Source organism: Saccopteryx bilineata, chromosome 9 (genome assembly GCF_036850765.1).
Source record: "Saccopteryx bilineata isolate mSacBil1 chromosome 9, mSacBil1_pri_phased_curated, whole genome shotgun sequence".
Taxonomy (NCBI): domain Eukaryota; kingdom Metazoa; phylum Chordata; class Mammalia; order Chiroptera; family Emballonuridae; genus Saccopteryx; species Saccopteryx bilineata.
In genome coordinates, this window is record NC_089498.1 from 63,477,554 (window position 1) to 63,496,553 (window position 19,000).

The 19,000-nt window shown below is 40.1% G+C and overlaps 1 protein-coding gene across 2 annotated transcripts in view; it reads left to right on the forward strand.

Moving 5' to 3' along the window:
• ARID5B (AT-rich interaction domain 5B) overlaps positions 1-19,000 on the forward strand; it is a 197,371-nt gene that overhangs the window by 133,492 nt on the left and 44,879 nt on the right. Inside the window, exons 1-2 of one of the 2 annotated variants that reach the window (XM_066244206.1) lie at positions 15,684-16,084; positions 17,514-17,626. In XM_066244206.1, coding sequence (XP_066100303.1) covers positions 16,081-16,084; positions 17,514-17,626 — 117 coding nt within the window. In that variant the 5' untranslated portion in view covers positions 15,684-16,080. Of the gene's footprint in view, positions 1-15,683; positions 16,085-17,513; positions 17,627-19,000 lie in introns of those variants that run through there. The other variant, XM_066244205.1, reaches the window with a different exon arrangement.

Sequence of the window (19,000 nt, forward strand, 5' to 3'; positions counted from 1 at the left end):
GTGCTTACCTCTGTGCTGAGGGTTTGGTTATTTCCAGAGTGTCAATTACTCTCTCACCAGAGAACTACTGGTTTCTTGAAATGCTTGAAGTGATGTATTACTTCCATATGTCTATGCATATAATAGTTATAATAACGGCATTCAGCATTTATTAGTGTCTCTGGATGCTGAGTAATGTGCTAGTCATATTGTCTCTTTTTATCTCATTCGTAGTCTTCCCCATCGTACATAATCGCCTGTTGATAAGTGGGCAGGTTCCACCCTAGGGGGAGTTGACTGGCCCCGAGTCTCCTAGTTAACCAGTTTGTGAAGTTAATGAAGAGCTGCCTGCTTCCAAAGCCACTGCCCTCTTTACTTCCTGATGAAACTTCGGTTTCCAGCATCAGTTTTACCAACTACAATAGCATTTGAGGGATGAAAGGAAAGATGCTATATTTTTTTTTCAGAAGCAAGTTCCGGGGACTTTTTTTTTTTTTTTTTTTTTTTTTTGTATTTTTCTGAAGTGAGAAGTGGGGAGAAAAAGAGACAGACTCCCGCATGTGCCCGACCAGGATCCACACGCATGCCCACCAGGGGGCGATGCTCTGCCCATCTGGGGTCCTTGCTCCATTGCAACCAGAGCCATTCTAGCACCTGAGGCGGAAGCCATGGAGCCATCTTCAGTGCCTGGGCCAGCTTTGCTCCAATGTAGCCTTGGCTGTGGGAGGAGAAGAGAGAGACAGAGAGCAAAGAGAGGGGAAAGGCTGGAGAAGCAGATGGGCATTTCTCCTGTGTGCCCTGGCCAGGAATCGAACCTGGGACATCCACACACCGGGCTGACATTCTACCTCTGAGCCAATCAGCCAGGGCCTCTGGGGACATTTTAAACAAAGTGGCTGATTTTGAATGATACTGTGTTTAAATTTCAGAATGGTATCCTTTGCTGGTGAAGATAATCAGATGTAATGTCATCTGCAAACTCTCTGTGTACGTGATTTCATAAAACTGGTGTATCAGTTTATTATTATAAAATTAGTATAGCATAGAACAAACTGGGATGCAAGCCAGATGAAGTAGACAATGAATAGTTATATAAGGTTTTGGAAACACACGCAGTAGAACACAAGCTCACTGTATTTTCTTCTCAATTGTCTGCTGTTTGTTAATGTTTCCTTTTCAACATGATTGCATCTCAGTTTAATAGCACTTGCCATCTCAGGCTTTATGGTGCCAGGCCTGACATAGTTACATCCCCTCTGAGCTAAAAATATTGCATGTATATATTCAACCACAGCCCCGACATGTTTACTTAATGGTTACTCAGGAGCTATGCGCTTATATAATTAAGTGATGTATGTAATTTTGTGTTAACACATTTGCAATTTGTGTTTCCCTGGTGATTGCAATGCTTTATTCTGTGTAAAGTGTGACATTTTAATTCCTGCTGAATAATTTTCTACTTTAATTCGCCTTGTGTTTTTCTTTCTTTCTTTCTTTCTTTTTTTTTTTTTTGTAGAAAGGGATTATTTTACAATCATGATAAAAGCATTATTTATGAAATTTCTAGACTATCCCATTACTGGGAACTTTTAACTGCAGATCAATCTCCTATTTTATTGATCTTTGTTAAAACTTTTTATTACAATTTAAATTTAATCTCTGCGTTATGGATTTGCTCAGACTTTAGTTTGCAGGCACATTTTTTCTTAGGCAGCTTTGCAGGGATGAGGTTCCTTAAAAATTAATTCTCGTTACACAGTCTTGTATCTTCCCCAGGGACCTGTATTTCTTTTAGGTATGGCTGACTTTTCCCTGTTTGGGGTTCTCCAGGAGAGCAGGCTTCCCCGTGGGTTGGAGGTCCTTGGCAAAACAACTCAGATCTATAGATTCACAGGCAAGGCAGATATCTGTTAAGCAGTTAGGTGGCCTGTGATACCTGGTGTCAGAATTACACTGTGGGAATTTATTTTTTCAGGTGAGAGGAGGGGAGATAGTGAGATAGACTCCCATATGCACCCTGACTGGGATTCACCTGGCAAACCTTGTCAGGGTTCAATGTTCAAATCAACTAAGTTATCCTCAGCGCCCAAGGCTGATGCTTGGGGCAACCGAGCTATCCTCAGCACCCAGGCCCAACGCTCAAACCAATGGAGCCACTGGCTGTGAGGTGTAGAGAGAGAGAAGGGAGGGGAGGGAGAAAGAGCAGATGGTCACTTCTCCTGTGTGCCCTGACCAGAGACCAAACCTGGAATGTCTATACACCGGGCTGATACTCTATCTATTGAGCCAGCCAGGGCGTACATAGTAGGAATTAAAATGTGGATGTACATTCCCCCCCCTCTTATTAATGTTAATTGTGACCATGGGAAAGTGCTACAGACAGACAGGTGGACCTCAAAAACAGTCCAGCCACCTTGCCTTCTTCAGAGGTATTTCTCTTCTCTGGTGAGATCAGCAATCAGTGCAGTTTAATAAACATTTGCTAGATTCTAATTAAGTACCAGACACTGCCTTTTAAAATATGATACAGCGAGAGTTATCTGTTCTGTCAATGTTTATTGAGCACTTACTCTGATAATGCTACAGTGACCATGACAGACATCATCATCTGGCGATGAAGAATAGGAAGCTTTCTAGGAGATATGATGCCCAGTGCTAGTCTAGTAGAGCAGACACGGAGAAGGAGGAGCTGGGGCAGCAGGGACCAAGGTCCAAGAGGAAGGGTATTGTTGCCAGACAAATCCCCAGAGCATGGGCACACAGGTGTGAAGCTGTGTGAGGTGCTAAGGTATTTGTTACTGTTGGAAGCTAACAGGAATGCTCCAAAGCAAGGTAGGCTGTGGTCCATTTCTCCTGGCCCCAGAGGTCCTGAATTCCCAGGGCCTATCCTCATCCCTTTCGTTTTTCAACACAGTCCAAAAAAAGCAAGCAGGTGGCAGGCACCATCGCCAAATGCTGGAGTCGTGCCCTCATGGCTTTGCTAGTGCTTTCCTCTCAGTCCCTCTGGTTTGGTTCTGAGCAAACAGCTGGGAGTGTGGTGCACAGAAGTCCCGCCAAAAGGACCCACGGTCCGGGCGCTCCAAGTGAGCTTTCTCACTTGTATGTTTTGGCATTGGAACGCAGTGGGAATGTCCTTGTCAGCTCCCATTTGCCTTTATTAATTGCAGTTCCTTGGAAAGTGTGTTTTAATAACGTGGTCTTGGGATGACAGAGCTCAGCCTGCAGAGACCCAAGAGGAGGTATTCAGGGCCCATTGAAAAGCCATCTGCTGCCAAGGCGCCGCTGCTGAGCCCATGCGGCGACAGGCACCTGCGTCTGTCACTGCTCTGCTGCGAGCTGTGTGACTTTGGGCAAATCGCAAACTCTCTGAGCCACCCTTTCCTTAAGTGTCAAGTCTGGGTTTGGACTAGATGGAATCTAAGGGTCTCCTTAAGTGCAGGGACCCATCATTTTTATAAACTACTCTAATGACGACTCCTACTGTTCACCACATCTGTGGATTCACCAGCTCCTGACAGGGGTCTCTAGGCTTAAATCCATTTGAAAAAAACCAAGAACCACTTTCTGCACTTCACATCTTGTAATGATTCCCTGTCTCTATGGATTTTTTTTAGGAGGCTGTCTACATAGGAGCACTGAAATCTACATTCTAATTTTTTATGATACAGAGGAAATTATTAAGCCTCTGAATATTCCTAGAATATATGGCGGTATGGATCAAGCAATCCCTTTTACTAACCCTGTGGTAGGAGGCTGTCACCTAGCAGCTCCGTATTGTTTCCAGGTCCCACCCCCACCCCTACTTCCCAGAGCCCTGAGGCTGTGGTTAATAATGTCAAAAGAATGTTTTAAAATTGCTCTTCTGTTGACTCCAAAGAGTCAGAGCCCTCACGTGGTTAGAGTCCTAAGCTAGCAGTCAAATTGTAAATCAAATTGTAAATTTAATTCCAGCCTCTATGAACCTCTTAATTCTTCTTTTCCTCACCTTTTAGCCATGTTTCAGTTTTCTCATCTGCAAAATAGGCATAAGATGCCTTGCTCCACAGAAATATTTGCAAACAGCTCTGTTTGCACCCCCAAGGACTGGCATTATGCTGAGGCAGAATATCATTTTCCATTTCATAATAGGAATTAAACAAAAGCCCTTTTGATTATGCACCTTGTGTAAACGCCCTGAGCTTAAACACTGATGAATTTCAGAGGTCAGCAAATACCGGCCCCCTTCTTTATTATTATTATTATTATTTTAAATCTAACCAAGGCTAACTAGGGAATTCATTTTGGAATAAAAAGACATGAAAGACAGGGTATTTCAGCTTGCACAATAGTACAAAGAAGAACAAGAATCATCATGTTCGTGAAAGAACTCACAGCTGTTTAATTTTGTAGTAACATTACTTTAAGAACTTTGCTAATTCAGAGACAAAACAAAACAACTGTTGTTGAAAAACTGAATTTCCACATATGAGTGGAAAAGCCAAGTTAAGATTAATCTGCCCCTGTAATAATATTAAAAACACAGAGCTTTTTTTTTGTTGTTAATGTGGGTTGGCGGAGCGGCTTTTATCAAAAGAGAAGACACATAAAAGAGGGCAATGGTACGTTAACTGGTAATAAGATGAAAAATAGTTTATGATCTCATGTACTTTGCCCCTAGCTTTTTCTTAAGCGGCTCAGTCTGTTTTAATACCAGGTTTGTTTGCTTTCAGGGGATGGGCCTCTGAGGCAGGAAATTGTCAAAAAGCATACAGCAGAAATTTTAAACGGTGTTTTTAGAAATTAAAATTAAATACCAAAGTGAATAACCAATTATTAAATGTGGAGTACAGATTTTTATAAAATTTAGTTTTCAGAGGTTATGGATAATTTCTGTACCTAAGACTTGCTTCTAGAAATTCCAAGTTTCCATATGTTGCCTATTGTTGGAAACAAATGCACTGTACCCCTTTTTTGTTGTTGTTTTTTTTAAGTGGTTTCTTCCATATTAGGGAATTATTCAGACTTCTTTTTTTGGTTCCTATAATTCCAAACCAGTTGGAACATCAGTCTATTTTGGGTTATAGAGGAACATTTAAAATGTGGGCATGATTTTTTTTAAGATTCTAAATCTCATAAAAATCAATTTGCCACATATGTAACAGTTATGGTAGTAAACATAGTGAAGTCATTGTATTCTAGAAAGACAAAGTTCTAATTTCCATATTCTAAGCCCCACCCCCAACCCCCACTTTCATCTTTCTCTACACAGGAGGGTAGACATAAATTCCAAACATATAAAACAGCATCAGGTTGTGATTTGCAACTGTTTCTGTCAAAGATAAATGTTCTTACCTGTATTTGATTAAACTCTCTTGTTAGGCTCTTGATTTTTACCGTTTTCCCACGACATCACATAGACTCACCACGAGAGGGCAACCGAGAGTTTCCTTTCGGCTAACAAAGCTACAAAATGCTTTTAATATCAGCTAAGTGTTTTAACTTGCTAAGGATTTATCTCCCCGCCTTCTGATTGCCACACATGCAGCCTCTTGAGTTTTTACTCACAGCAATAATAATCCAAATAAAGTCCTTCTGAGGGAAAAAATAGACAGACTGGTGCAGACAAGAGCTTTTGCCCAAATAAGGATCCCTTTTGTGGAGACCCCATGTGTTAGATAACCATCAGCTGACAGTTGGTCATGAGTTAATAATGTTGGATGCTGAAATATGCATACCATGTGCTATAAAAGAGTGTGGAGGACAAAGACAAATACTGCTATAGTTAGATATCAGAAGCATGCCCGAGGTGTGCTGACTGCTTCACTGGATGGACATAGGTTATACCCGTCAAATATTTCATAAAAATGATTATGTTTTAAGTATTGTCCTGTATTATTCATTGCCTGTTTTGTTGATGTTGCAGGGATTTTGGTCTTCATCTTCCTGCACATTACTGCCTAAAATGCTGTAGCAACTCTTACCTTCTGGGAAAAGAAAATATTTCTTAAGTTTATTTTCATTGCTACCATCTTTGTTCTTTGAGTTTTACAGTGGGTATCATAAAAGGGGGCGAGTGCCGTCCCTGAAAGGATCCAGGTGGATGTGTAGCTCTTGATTGACATGTTATATCTGGAGAGCTGTTAACTGTTATATTTCTGTATTGTTGCCATCACAGGAATCAAAAATGAGGATGTAGAGGGTATAGGTTCGTGATGGCGAGCCTATGACATGCTGACATGCGTAGCCATTTTCTATGACACACAGCCACATACCAGAGAAGTATAGGGCCGTATGCCAGGAAGGACGTTTCATCCTTGGCTCCTGCAAGGCCAGGTGCAGTAGCCAAGGATAAAACATTTGCTGTATTGTAGACACTCTGTGCTGGAGGTCTGTAGGCCAAAACACCAGAACTCCGGCACAGAGCGTCTAGTTCTGGGACTTCCGGTTAGGCCATTAGGGGATCTTTGACCTCACTTCTGGCCGGCGGAGCAGGGAGCAGTGGAATGCCCCAGGGGGCCCTGTGATCTCCACTACCAGCAACCACATAACCACAGCAACCATCATCCAATCTACTGTTCTGGGGTGTCGTGGATTTCTAATTGACCATCATTACTGAGATAAGTGAGAGGGAGGCTGGGAGAAGCGAGGGCCTGTGCTATGGGTGCCATTTCCCGCCATTAGAAATAGCGGCAGCCATCTTAATTTATATAAGATGCAATTTGCAGAATTTCAAGACAGCATCTGTGTTTGTCAACTTGAGGTCAAAGCTTGAGAATCTGGAAAGGTGCCGCTTGGAGAATCAAGAGGAGTGCCACTATGAACAGGAAATTTGGAGTGCCTGGAACCGATTACCAGACACTTTTAGCACCCTGAAAATATAGCGATGGCTTTACTCACAATTTTTCCCTCTACGTACTTTTGTGAGACCTTATTCTCAGCGTTAAATAATATCAGAACCAACAAAAGAAACAGATTGACAGATGAAGTTAGTAGCGCTTGCTTGGGCTTGAAGTATACAAAATACCAACCTTCAACTGAAGATTTAGCCAATGAAATTCAGCAACAAAAAAGTCACTAATAGGCAGGTTAAAGTATTCCCCCTCCCCCTCACTTATCTTAGTTCACGGCACCCCACACAAGTTATATAATATCAAGACCAACAAAAGAAACCGACTGACAGATGAACAAAGAAGTCACTAAGCAGATAAGTTAAATAATTAGGTTTTGGTTTATTAAATATATTAAATATATATTACAATTATTCATTTTTGTTATTTAAACTATAAATATCACGAAATTATGGGTTTTTTTCTAGAAGTGACATACCACCCGAGTTATGCTCAGTGTTTTGGCAAATTTTGACACACCAAGCTCAAAAGATTGCCCATCACTGGTATAGGTTTTGGTCCCATCTGCTGAGACCAGTTATTGGGGAGGCTGGGACATGAAGCCAGCAGCACACGGAGCAGCCATCTTCTCAGAGCAATGCTCCATAGACTTTTGGTGCTAAGAATAACTGGAAAAAGAATATGTTTTAAAATTTAAAAAAAATAATAAAAAGAAGAAGAATATGTCTCCTTCTCTGTCCCCTGGAGTTCAAACCTTTTTGTTCTGTCAACCTTTTCTGGGCTTGTCGGATCCTGTCTTCAGTGAGTAATCATACTTGAAAACTGCAGAAGTTGAAGCATCTTAGCAAAGCCAAGAAGGCCATGCCTTTGCCCTTAGGCCTGACTGTATCTCCCTCTTCACTTGCTTGCAAATGAAATCTTCAAACAGGGAAACACAACCATGAATGTATTCAACAATTTGTGGTTAAGAAGCTTCTACCTTCCAAAGAGCCAAAATCACTCAAGATCTATTTTCTCTTCCTCAGTTTGCAAATGGCTTGTTATACTCAACCCCTGTTGGTAGCAGAAGAGAATAATTAGTAAAATAGGTAATTAGACAGCCTCTCCTTTTCTCTCTCTCTTTTCCTCTCCCTGCAAGTCTGTTGTCCAGGCTTAACATTTGCTTTGACATCTTAGTTAAGGAAGTTAATGAAATAACATATTAATCAAGGCCATGTATTAACTTTGAATCAATGATTACCAGATTTGAATTTTATATGATAAAAGAGACACAAAATTTTCAGATACTAACACCTACACATGACTATTCTTTATAACAGTGAATAAAATCCTAAATTATATTGAAACTTTTGAATCATCGCTTTTGCTGATTATTCTAGCCACAGATGTTAATCTTGTTTATCTGCTCTTTAACACATATTTCCAAGGAGAAATCTATAATCATAACATTGAATTGTTGACTAAACTTGCATCACCCAAGAGAAAGATAATGCAAGCCACATGTTTAAAATTACATATTTATTAAAAGCAATAGGTAAAATTAATAATATATTTTAAATTACCCAGTATATCCAAACTATTTTATAATATGTCATCAATACATGTTATTAGTGAGATATTTTGCATTGTTTTACATTATTTTGGCAATCCAGTGTGTATTTTATATTTGTGCCACATCTCAGTTTTGGGTCAGACCTATTTCAGAGGCTCAGTGGCCCCGTGTGGCTAGCGGTGTTCATTATGGACAAAGCAGCTCTGAACACTCACAAAAAATGATATATTTTACACTGACAAAAAGGGGGAAGAAGTTCTAACCTTTCCTGTGTATTTTCTGTTCATTGTAAGATTTACATTAAGATTTCTGGCTGTATCCAGCCAGTTTCTCCACATTCGGCCCGACCCCTTGAGCCCGCTAGCTGTCCTTATTTAGTATATACATCAAGTGCTGTGGACCCTGTCCCAGCCTTTCCACGCACAACCTTCAACCTCGCTCTTCTCATTTTGGGCCCTTAATCCAACCTGCGCCAACACTCTCTTTTCTACCATTTGTGAGCTCCTTGATAGTACAGTAGGGCTTTTAAAATAATTTTCTAGTATGTAGCTTATATATCCACAAACAAATGAAGCCCAGAGGTGGACCTGGTAGTTCATAAAAGGGAGCGGATGGAAGTGGTTCACCTGAGCACAGGAAAGAGTTCCAGAGTCTCAGACAAACAAGAACAGTCATCTTTGTACTTTTAAATAAGAGATTCTCCTACTTCTTAAATTATTCTTTCTGCAATGTAGGAAAGCCTAGAGAGTGAAAAATCCCTATTAAGTTCACATTCCTTGGGGGGTTTTTTAAAAAAGAAATTGGGAACTTATTACTCGATGACCTTTTACTTTTTCTTATGTGGATGTGTTTGAAAAATAAAAATGGCTCTCATAATATATTAGCCCAAGTCTGTAAGAAGTTAAATATCTCCATGTTAATACTTATACACACACAATGTCTTTTACTTATTTCCAAGTAGGGGATGTTTTTCTTTTTAGAAATGTAGCAAATCAATTATCCTCAATGTTGAAAATGAAATATCTCATTTCCAAACCTGGAGAAACAACTGAACAAGAATGTTCTGTTTATATATGAGTTTTAAAAACTGTTCTGATATTTACTGCTCCTTGCCAGGCTGTACAATACAAAAATGGAGCTTTCACTTCTGTTCCGTCATGTTCAGTAGTAACACCACAAAACATATCAATCATGGACTAAAATGAGCAGGTTTATTGATTGTAAAGAGAGAGAGAGCCAGAGAAAGAGAGAGAGAGAGAGAGATTAATTCTCTATGTTTAAGAGGTCCTATCTTTATAAACTTTATAAATTATAGAAATCTAAATGTCCTTAAAAAGCATATCCAGAATAGATCCTTAAATAGCCTTAAAGAAGACAAGTATCTTAAGTTAATATTCTATTCTTATTATATACAATCATATTAAGAAAGGCTAAATCTGTGTTTATTGAATAGTTCTCAAAAAATAGAAACATGAGTTATTTCAAAATCTTAAGAAAAAGTTCATAGTGAGCACTGAAACAACACACTCATTTTCATTGTAATAGCTTTCAGCATCCTGCACGATCTTCTCCATTAAGAGACTAGTCTGGGGTCTGGGCCCTGGAAATGACTCATGGGTAACCGGCATCTGGAGAAGAAACAAGTGGCCCTGTAGATATGAAAGTGGAAGTTTGAGCCACTATGACATTTTTAGAGTCCATTTTGTTGTTGTTGTTGAGTTTATAACTTCATGACAAGACCTTGCAATTGGGGAAGGAAATCAGACCTTTGTGTTCAGTATTAACATCTAAACAGTGCTGCACCTGTACCTTAAGCACCAAGTTAAGTCCTTAAGTATCCACACTACCCTGTTGTTTCTTTACAGAATATTTGGACTCCTAAAGCAAGATTCTTCCCATAGGCTCCCGATGCCATGCTATATAAACCTTATTACCCCAAAGATAAATAAGCCTTTGTGAAACAGCTATGAGCCACACCTCCTTCCCCTTACAGGTCCTGGAAGGGACCTGTCACTGAGAATGACTCCCTTGGAGGATTTTAGGGTTAACCAGAATAGACCAAAGGGAAGGTGAGAGTTTGAATAGTCTGGCATAGATTTCAATTTAACTTCCCCAGTTCCAGAATTCTTTTAAAGTCAGTCTTCTGAAAACCCAGATTCTCTCCTCACTCTACACCTAGATTTAGCTTTCTTATTTTCCTCTTATCCCACAAGGGATAGTGAGAAGCGTCTATATTCCCTCTTTTTGCCAGTGCCCTTGTAGACAAGCCTATTTCTAGAACATTTCTGCATTCCTTTGGAATTCACTACATATTTCAGAATAATATACAATAACATTTGGTCATTTAAATTTCTCTCCCTCCTCAAGACACAAAGATGAAATAAAGATAGAAATCTGCCCATCAAAGCCGGTAAAACCTGACTAAAAAAGAGGTCTGCTTGTGTTTTAATGGCAAGAATGCACAGAGTCACATGCTTTCAAACCAATTAGCAGTACAGATGAGCTAACAAGTTGCATTCCATTTATAGGGTGGGGGAAGGGGAGAAGTCAAATCTGTATTTTTAAGTGTTTCCGAGAAATGAAGACCTTCAGGGCAGAAAAAAGGGAGATCAGGAAATAGTTATGCAAATCACATGCCAATAATATTACTAAAATTTTGATTAGAAGCATTAACAATTGCTCCAGCATTCACAGGTATGAAACAGGAGTGAGTAAGACTGGGCATGTTTTGGAAAGGATTACAAGACTGTTTACTTACATGGTTTGTTGAGCAGTCAATGAAGTCCACGGCTGTTTCGGACTTAAGCTGCCCAAGCAATCCAGGTATGCCAAATGCAGTCATACATTCCACTCTCATTAGTGACTCTTGGGGATCCCAATGATTTTGACAAGGAGCCAAAATGACTGGACCTCATATAAAGCCTGTTTCTTTTTCTTTTTTATCAACCTCTTTCTAACAATACAACTGCTCATCCTTCCAGGAGGTAGAAGGGGACCTGGATTCTGTGAGAGGAGGGATCTTGGAAATGCTAGATTATAGTTATCAGGAACTGTGTGGTTCAAACAACGCTGGGATATGGCTTAGGCTTGGACACTCAAAGTGGCTATGACATCCAGAGGGGTCCCTGTTCAGGGCTGGGTGGTCTTGGTGAAATTTGAAAGTAAGGGCATTTGAATTTGGCTGTAGTTTCTGTTCACAACTCTGGGCTCATCTTTTTAATGCTTTTTATTTGAGAGAAAAAAATTACACTTAAAAATTGAACTGTCAGAACAATTACAAAAAATGATATAATATAGCGGTTTTTAAGTGTGCCTTTTGCTTTAAATTCATTATTTAACTTAGACTGTTCTACACGATGGAGTTGTGCTTGAGAATGGCCTTGTGTATTCATATCCTAGATAATACAGTTGCTTCTCAGACATGGCTCGTGGGCATAACAGGCTGTTTATAGAAAACAGAATAAAAGTAAACTTGAATATTCTTAAATTTATATGTAATTAATACTTTGTGGACTCATGGAAAGACTTGTGCAATTAACAGATGTTGAGTACCCACAGCTACAGTTTTCTAGAACCACTCTGTTAGGTGTAAAATAGTGAGTATATAGAATACAACTGTGGATTTAAAATAAAAATTTCAGGAACTCATTTATGAATTTTTAAAGTAAAAATATTGTCTTTAAGTTAAAGCCAAAATGAGGGCTGAGAGCTTCTGTTTTTCTCTTTTTCCCCCAAGTATTTGAAAACTGAAATTCTGTAAGAGATTATCTGTGAAATGCCTTTCTTTTATTACATCCATAAATTTCAGGAGTGGCTTTGATCAAGCCTTCTGCCATTCTTGGTTTCTAATCTTTTATTCATACGTTAATAACTTTAAAAACACTCATCCTATTTTTGTTGTAGTGAAAGAGGAAGTTTCTAAATAGTCAAAAGGGAAACATTGAAAATAGAACACAGTAAATGATAACTAAATTAGGGTAGGGTTGTTTTTGTTTTTTTTTCCAGAAAGAGCAATGCTCCATGCTAAAACTTGCCAGAGTATTTTAAGATTATTGTCTATAAAGAAAATGTTCCAGAGAATTGATATCCTCAGAGGAAAGGCATTACAGAAATGCAAAGTATTATCAGCAATGCACACTATACATAGAACAATGTTTGTCAGTCCTTAATACTTCAATCAGTGGAGTTTAGTTTTCTGGCTTATGTTTGGGATTTAAAACGCACACACACAACTTGCAAATCAAATGAGTTAACGCTCTGCTGACTTCCTCTAGACTTTGACCCGGGGGGGTCAAACTCTTAGGAAAATGATGCCTGGTTTTCCATTCTCCTAATTCCAATCCCCACCAACAAGTTTTCTCTGAGTGTGGAAGCTCACAAAGAATTTCTCGAGAGAATATGTAGTTGCGTTGGCAACAGAATTCTCTCTGTGAAATGAGAAAAGAGAGTTGTTAACTGATGAGTCAATCCAGCTTTTATAGCAGTTTATCTTCGTGGTATTTCCAAGAGCACAAATGTTATTTCAAAAAAAGTAGAGAGAGACAGTCATGACAGGAAGAACACAGTTGAAAAAAACAGGGACATTTAAGCCAAAAGCAATTTACTTTGCCAGTAACTGGTTACATTTCCTTTGTTTTATTATTATTATGGCAAGCATTGGGGTTGAGATGAAAGTTTCCCACACCTGTGCTGACACATAACTTGTCAGAACCCATTGTGAAGTAAATATATAAGGGAATGTCTATTACTGAGTTCTAGACTCTAAAGGGAAAAAAAACTCACTTGTTTTGCTATACTGTCTTTAAAAAGGGACTCTAGTTCTTTAATATGTAAAGGAGTTTAAAAAAGGTTTATAACAAAACAAAACACAAGGGTTAGATATTAAAGTAACCTGGAGCACTGGTAGTAGCTGATTCCCCTGGGATTAACACCTATAGAAATAATGGGGACTTCTCTAAAGGTGGATACTTGTTAATTTCATGGCACTGAGTAAGAGGAACAGATGGGCAGTCATAGAAGAAAGATTTTTTTTTTTTTAAACCACAGAGATCTTTCACTGATTAGGCAGAAGAGTCAGTGGCCCCCTGCAAGGGGCTAATGTGCATGGCTCTCTGAATTTTATGGGGACTCTATGGCTTTAGCGGAAGCCTTGTTACCTACTGCTGAATCAGAACCGGTAAAGACCCCGCTTGCTCTCAAGTCAGTAGGATGAGATGGGCTGCAGTGCCCTTGTACTGTGCGGTATTCAGGAGTGTTTTCATTTGGGGAAAGTCCCCTGGTGACTGCCAACCCAAGTTAATAATATAAATACTTTATTATGAGACAAAGTGAATGTTGTGCATCTATTGGAGAGAAGTTACTTAAAGCGGAGGCTCTCAATAAAGTCCCGTTGCCTGGGCTGATCTTTCTGCGACCAGTAACCTGTTGTATAACCGAAGACAAGTAATTTCTTCTCTATTTTAGTTTCCTGGTTTGTAAAATGGGATTACTAATGGCACCTTTCTGTTGACTTGTTGAGAGTTTTAAATGAGTTATTGTATGCAAAGTACTGGCTGGTCTAGAGAAAGTAAGTATCGGCTCTTACTATTATCAGATAGTACGATAAGAGCATTGATTGAACCCTGTGAATGAGCCAGGCCAGGGCTGCCTAGTGGATCATATACACATGGAAAAGTAACTGTGCATTTATTGTTCCGTACGTATTTTTGTAAAGTAGAACTGACTCCATTGGTAAGTGTACTGCTGGCTTCCCAGACTGGCTTTGCTGGTAGAGATTGATCTCATTCAAAACACTGGAGCTGGTATAATTCTGGAGTATAGGGTTTGGGCTCTCAGTAAGTAGGTAGCCCTTAGCTGTCAAGGGGCAGGGGAAGGGGTCAGGCTTAGGCTGCCCACAGTAGCTGGGACCAGGTGGGGCTGTTTTCTTATGTAAAAGAATGAGGCCAGAGCCTCCACCTGACCCCTAACCACCATCACACCATAAAGCATTTATTTTCACTCACCTACCTAACAAATGATTTGTTTTCTTGTCCCTGTAAAGAAAAAATATTTTTTTTTTCCTCTCCTCAAAAGCTAGCCTTTCAATGTCAAAGCATCACCTAGGTTCTGTGCATCTAAAAAGTCTCAAATTGTATTATGGGAGCCCCTCCCAATCCTGCATGGTCTGCTCCCCCTGGGACTTGGAACATCCGCCCCCCATAGCATATGCTCATTGCTTGTAGGACAAGATTATGGCCCCGGTGAGATGCCAGGCACAATGGCTTAACAGTAATCAGGAACCAAAGGCTGTAGGTTTCCTGTCTCAATTCCCACAGCAAACTCAGGTCACTGGCTTATGTTCCCAAAGCTAAAGGTTAGTAAAGGTGAACACAGTTTTAGAGGTTCCCAGAGTGACACGAATACATGTACTCAGGTGGGCAGGCTCAGCTCGTGAAGGCAGAAGGAGAGATGTGTGGGCATCTTTATTTCCAGTTAGTCCCTCGTTCATTCATCAAATCCATACTATGTCATGCTGCCTCCTGGGTGTGTGTTGGGGCAGATAAGAGATGAATCGGACCGGGTCCTGTCCTTAAGGACTCTCCAATGTAATATAATAATAAGCCATAAACTCAGCTAAAGTGCAAAGAACCCTATGATACCCTGCATAAGAAAAGGTCAGAACAGGAGTTCAGAGGGCAGACTAAAAGAGGAATTTGAATTTGAGACTTGAAAGATTGGAAGGATTTAGCTAACATACCTGAAATATCAGTGTACTTGCCTTACGAAGAACAAGAGACATTTTTCTCTTGATCAAATCCCAAGTAGAGTTGAAGCTTGTGTGACCAGAATATTAGGTGCTAATATGTTCTAAATTTGTAATTCTCAGAATCTGCCAGGGAAGGACATGTGCTTCTCTGGGTTCTGAAAACAGGTCAAAGAATGGAGAAAACAGACCCGATTTGGAGATGACTTATTGTTAGTTCCCGGAACCTTTGTCTTTATTTAAAACAGCCTGTTCAATGCAAGTCCTCTCTATCTAAAAGGCCTTTGGGATTTGAAAGCTCTTCTGGAAATAAATGCCTTTTAGGTTCAAATGCTTTTTGCCAGCATGTTGGGAAAGAAAGATCATAGTGACAAATCTTAGAACAGAGGCGATATTGTTTTGTTTCTTTCAAGTGAAATGCCTCAGACCTATTCCAACTTTGTCAGCTTTCTGTGGCTACTATTTTGATAAGGAGACATGAAAGTACAACCTTCCCGGGAGATCATTAAAGTCTTAGCACTTGGGTCAGTTGTAGAAATACTTCTGTGCTCCACATCTTCAAACCAAAAGAATCCACACCCTGGCTCCAGGCTGAAGGCTGTGTCAGTCATGGAAGGTGGCATCACGCTCTGACAGGGGACAGGTCAGGATCCACAAAACAGGCCAGATGAAATCGCCAACCGGGTGCAGGGAGGTGGAGTGAGCCGAGCCCTCTGTCAGTCTGGCAACTCCAGCAAGTCCTCAGAGCTCATCCCACACACTCAGATGCTAGTCACTGCTCTGTGTTTACATGAGTAATGAAGCTGCCGGGGGAGGGGAGTTGTAAGCGGAGCGCGGAGCCTCTCAGCTCTCATTCGGAGGGAAGCTGACATCCACACCAAGTCAAGTCCAGACTTCCAGAGACTGGCTGGGGAGCAGTGAGTCACATGCTGTAGCTTTCATGAGCACAGACAGCATCGGGCAGATGTTTGTCGACTGGAATGGGTAATCGCTACTTTCTCTTTACTTGATTTGTGTTTGGGAGCTTGTTTACCTTCAATAATTCTAGGCTGGCTTTTGGGGGATGGACTTTCAGATGAATGTTTTGGGAAATGAGAGAAGGGAGAGTGGATTTGGGAGGGGCGGGGGCGTCTGAGCTGGAGCCCCAAAGCCACTTTTTAAACTTTTGCCTGATTGTACAAGTGCCTCTATTTACTGAGCTTTAGGATCAGGCAACTGTTACCCACAGTAGTAGGCAAACCAAATTAGTAGGATTAACTGTGTTTGTAAAATGAGTGCAATAAAAATGTCCTAAAACCACTGGTTAACTAACTGCATGACATGGATAAGATTAATAACAATTAAGAGGGTTCAAGTGGTTCAGATTTGGCGTTGTCATAATTTTAAGAAGTGTGGGTACCTGGAAAGGTCTAAAAGGCATTGCTTGGGGTATAATTCATTCGTTTGGAATTCTTCAAGGGCTAGTTGGTTAGTTGGTTTGTTTTACTTTTGTTCCACTTGGGTGACTGATGAAGTTAAATGTGAAAGCTGATGCCGGACAGCCGTAGCACTCAGTAAACAGCAGGCTTTATTTTCTTTTTCCTGCTCTCTGTATGGATCTTAAAGGGATTCAAGCTCAACATCAAGGTTGAAATATAACTTTGATTTGCATCGTGTCTGTGGCTTTTAGAAAGTATAATCTCCACAGAATCTGGCTAACCCCAGTGTGATCTTTGGAAGTTATTTTAAATAACCCTCAAGATGGTCATTAAAAAATATGTTGAAAAGGAAAAGAGAGCATGCTGATTGAAATGTATCTGCCAGCTTTGCTCAGACTTGAAACATGCTGGTAGCACTATTATTAGTAAATACATGTAATAATATTTTTTCAGATTGTTATCTTGAATGCCTCTCATCTATAGCTCTCTCTCTCTCTCTCTCTGTACTTATTTGTATAATTTGAGAAAATGCTCACGTCTCCAATTTTGAAGAGAGATGTTTTCAAACATAACATTACGATGATACCATAATGGGCTGGCATATCACTTAGGTTTCTGAAAACAAGATACAAAACAAAACAAAGAATAATTTTAGAGCCTGGCTCAGGGCTGTCTTCAGCCCAACTTGCTTCTTTTCTAACAATGGGGAGATGCATTTTTCTTCCCTGGTCCTTTAGAGCTAAGGGCTTCAATTTTTCTATATTGATTAGAAATGTTACAATGTAATAGATTAGTTTTGGGAAGAAAGTACAAAAGTTTACTGTCTTCCAAGATGCACCCTTCAGAGAGAGAAACATGAAATGAGGGCTGGCTACCACAAATGTGTCCATTTCTCTGCACATGTAATGAGGACCACTGTAGTAAGATTTTTGGTTTTTAATAAGAAAACCCATGCCAATGAAAATGTATATCAATCGTTCTCCATTTGTTTTCAGCGCCAAATCTTAAAGGCAGACCACGCAAAAAGAAACCATGCCCACAGAGAAGAGATTCATTCAGTGCTGTTAAAGATTCCAACAACAATTCCGATGGCAAAGCCATTGCCAAGGTACAGTTGTTCACGCCATGGTGTTTCTTTTGCTGCATCGTGTTATTTTTTTTTCTTTTTATCTTTATCTTTTTATCTCTTTACTCTTGTGTCTTGGTGGCAGTTTGCAATTCCAGATCAGACTTCGGTATTCACAGCTCTGTGCTGTGTCTGTTCCTGCCACCTCCCCTGCCTTGGATGGCAGAGTGGGCGGGGGCTGGGGGGGGGGGTGGGCAGGCATTTTGATTAGTCAACAGAAAGACTTCCCACCTCCCAGTTTGGCCTGTTGGGTAAAGGACAGATGATTAAGAGTCTACGTCACTGAGGCTGAGATTTCATAGTGACACAATGACATAGTTTACTCTGCTTGTATCAAAAATAGACAAGTTGAACCATCTTCTTTCTGAATGTGTTCAGCTAAATGTGCTTCAGAGATTAACAGGATGCAATTAGAAATGCATAAAACTAATCATTTTAGTTATTGCTGTTTCCAGAATCACCTTTAATTTACTTAGAGTAAAATGAAAGAAAAAGCAAAATATCTATCCATATACCCATATATATGTTTTTATCCATATACCATTTATGTTTTTAAAGTTCTCTCTTAATGCAGAATGAAAGTCCAAATTCTAGGCTGATTTTTGAGGACCCATGTCCATTTTGCCTAAGCATAACTTGGAATCTTGAACATTCATCCCTGAGTTATTTAGCACGATGAAGTGTGAAGTGTCACTTCAAATTTTTTTTTAAGTGAGAGGAGGGGAAATAGTGAGACAGACTCCCACATGAGCCCGGGCTGGGATCCATGCAGCAGCCGCCATCTGGGGCTGATGCTCGAATCAACTGAGCTGTCCTCAGTGCCTGAGGCTGACAAGCTCGGACTAACTGGGCTATCCTCAGAGCCTGGGGTGATACTCTAACCAATCAAGACACTGGCTTCGGGAAGGGAAGAGGGAGAAAAGTGAAGAGAGGGAGAGGAAGAGAAGCAATTGGTCACTTCTCATGTGTACCCTAACCGTGAATCAAACCTGGACATCCATATGCCAAGCCAATGCTCTATTCACTGAGCAAACCAGCCAGGGCTATCACTTCATGTTTTTAGACTTATCTTTTTTACTTTTGTGAGCTTAGATCAGATTTCCATGGTTCTGTTTATGGGGTGTTTGCTTTTAGGAGATGTTTCTGTGCCAAAGGCAGTAATAGCTCCTTTAGGACTTGAATTGAAGACCAGATATCCACGTTTCCAGATCAGAGGACTGAACTTACAAAAGTGAGAACATTTGACTATTGGTGATTTGGAAGATTCTGATGTAGAAAAACATGAATTTAGTTCCATATGGAAAAATCCACTATTTTTCTACCACATACTCAATTCCTCCTCCCAGTGTAATGAAG